The sequence below is a fragment of the Morone saxatilis genome, unplaced genomic scaffold (assembly GCF_004916995.1).
Source record: "Morone saxatilis isolate NCDOM2014 unplaced genomic scaffold, NCSU_SB_2.0 Contig15, whole genome shotgun sequence".
Lineage (NCBI taxonomy): Eukaryota > Metazoa > Chordata > Actinopteri > Moronidae > Morone > Morone saxatilis.
Window position 1 is genome coordinate 26,047,081 of NW_023339707.1, and position 1,247 is coordinate 26,048,327.

The 1,247-nt window shown below is 53.9% G+C and overlaps 1 protein-coding gene across 1 annotated transcript in view; it reads left to right on the forward strand.

Annotated features, from left to right (window-relative positions):
• LOC118324138 (voltage-dependent L-type calcium channel subunit alpha-1F-like) overlaps positions 1-1,221 on the forward strand; it is a gene marked incomplete at its 3' end in the record, with an annotated part of 22,655 nt that extends 21,434 nt beyond the window's left edge. The window contains 4 exon segments of the mRNA XM_035656294.1: positions 112-319; positions 432-494; positions 586-686; positions 765-1,221. Coding sequence (XP_035512187.1) covers positions 112-319; positions 432-494; positions 586-686; positions 765-1,028 — 636 coding nt within the window.
• Positions 1,222-1,247: the final 26 nt, after the last annotated feature.

Sequence of the window (1,247 nt, forward strand, 5' to 3'; positions counted from 1 at the left end):
ACACACACACAGGTAACACACTCACAGGTAACACACACACACACAGGTAACACACTCACAGGTAACACACACACTCTTCCTCAGTAACCCTCCTCTCGTCCTCCTCAGCAGACGTTCAGCAGTTATGAGTCTCGCCACTCTTCCGGTCGCTCCTCAGCAGCCTCCTCAGCGTCCTGGGCGAACCCGTGTCCTCGCCGTGGTCGCCTCCTCTATGCTCCCCTCATCTTGGTGGAGGAGGAAGGCAGCCCTCCCTGGGGGGGAGGAGGAGGAGGAGGAGGGGGAGGAGGAGGAGAGTTGAAGAAGGCAGGAGCAGGAAGAGGTAAGGGGACTAATTCACTGAATGTTGGAACTTTAAACCTTTAAACCTTTTGTTCACATGCTAACAGCGATAGCAGTCACATGCTAACAGTCACATGATGTTTGTCCTCCAGGTGTCAGTGTGACAGGTGCAGCACCCAGACCGGCCTGGTACGGAGGCCCTGCAGGGACATCAGGTAGGAAGGTTAAACTCACAGAATGACCTTTGACCTTTGGCCAGAATGTTATCTTTATCTTAGGTGTCATGTGACTGTTGTTGTGTTGTAGCTCCGCCTCCATACAGAGCGTACACCACCCTCAGAGTTCCCTCGCAGCTCGGCGCCCAGCTCACGGAGAAACGTGGCTCAGCGGACAGTCTGGTGGAGGCGGTAAGGAGACGCTGATCGATCACTGATATTGATCCTGACTCTCCCTCAGTCACTGATTGTTTGTTCCTCCGTCTGCAGGTTCTGATCTCCGAGGGTCTCGGCCTTTACGCTCGGGATCCAAAGTTCGTAGCGTTCGCCAAGCGGGAGATCGCTGATGCGTGTCACATGACGGTGGACGAGATGGAGTCGGCCGCCAGCGACCTCCTTGGCACGGGGAGCCACGGGTTACTCGGCAACGCCCCGGCTGACCCCGCCGCGCTCTACAGCGACGAGGAGCCAATCAGGACGGGACGAGACGAGGATGAGCTGGCCGACGAGATGACCTGTGTGACATCATTCTGATGGGCTAAAGCTCTGGACCAATCAGGAATGAGACAGACTGGCATCAGTGATTGATAAGACATTTGACCAATCAGATGACAGGACAGGGAAAAAAGAAAAAGAGAGAGAATAGAGGATAAAGGTCATAATGGAGGTTTTACTGTTGACATTTTATGGACTGAGATAATCAGAGGAAGGAAGGAAGGAAGGAAGGAAGGAAGGAAGGAATGAAGGAGGGAA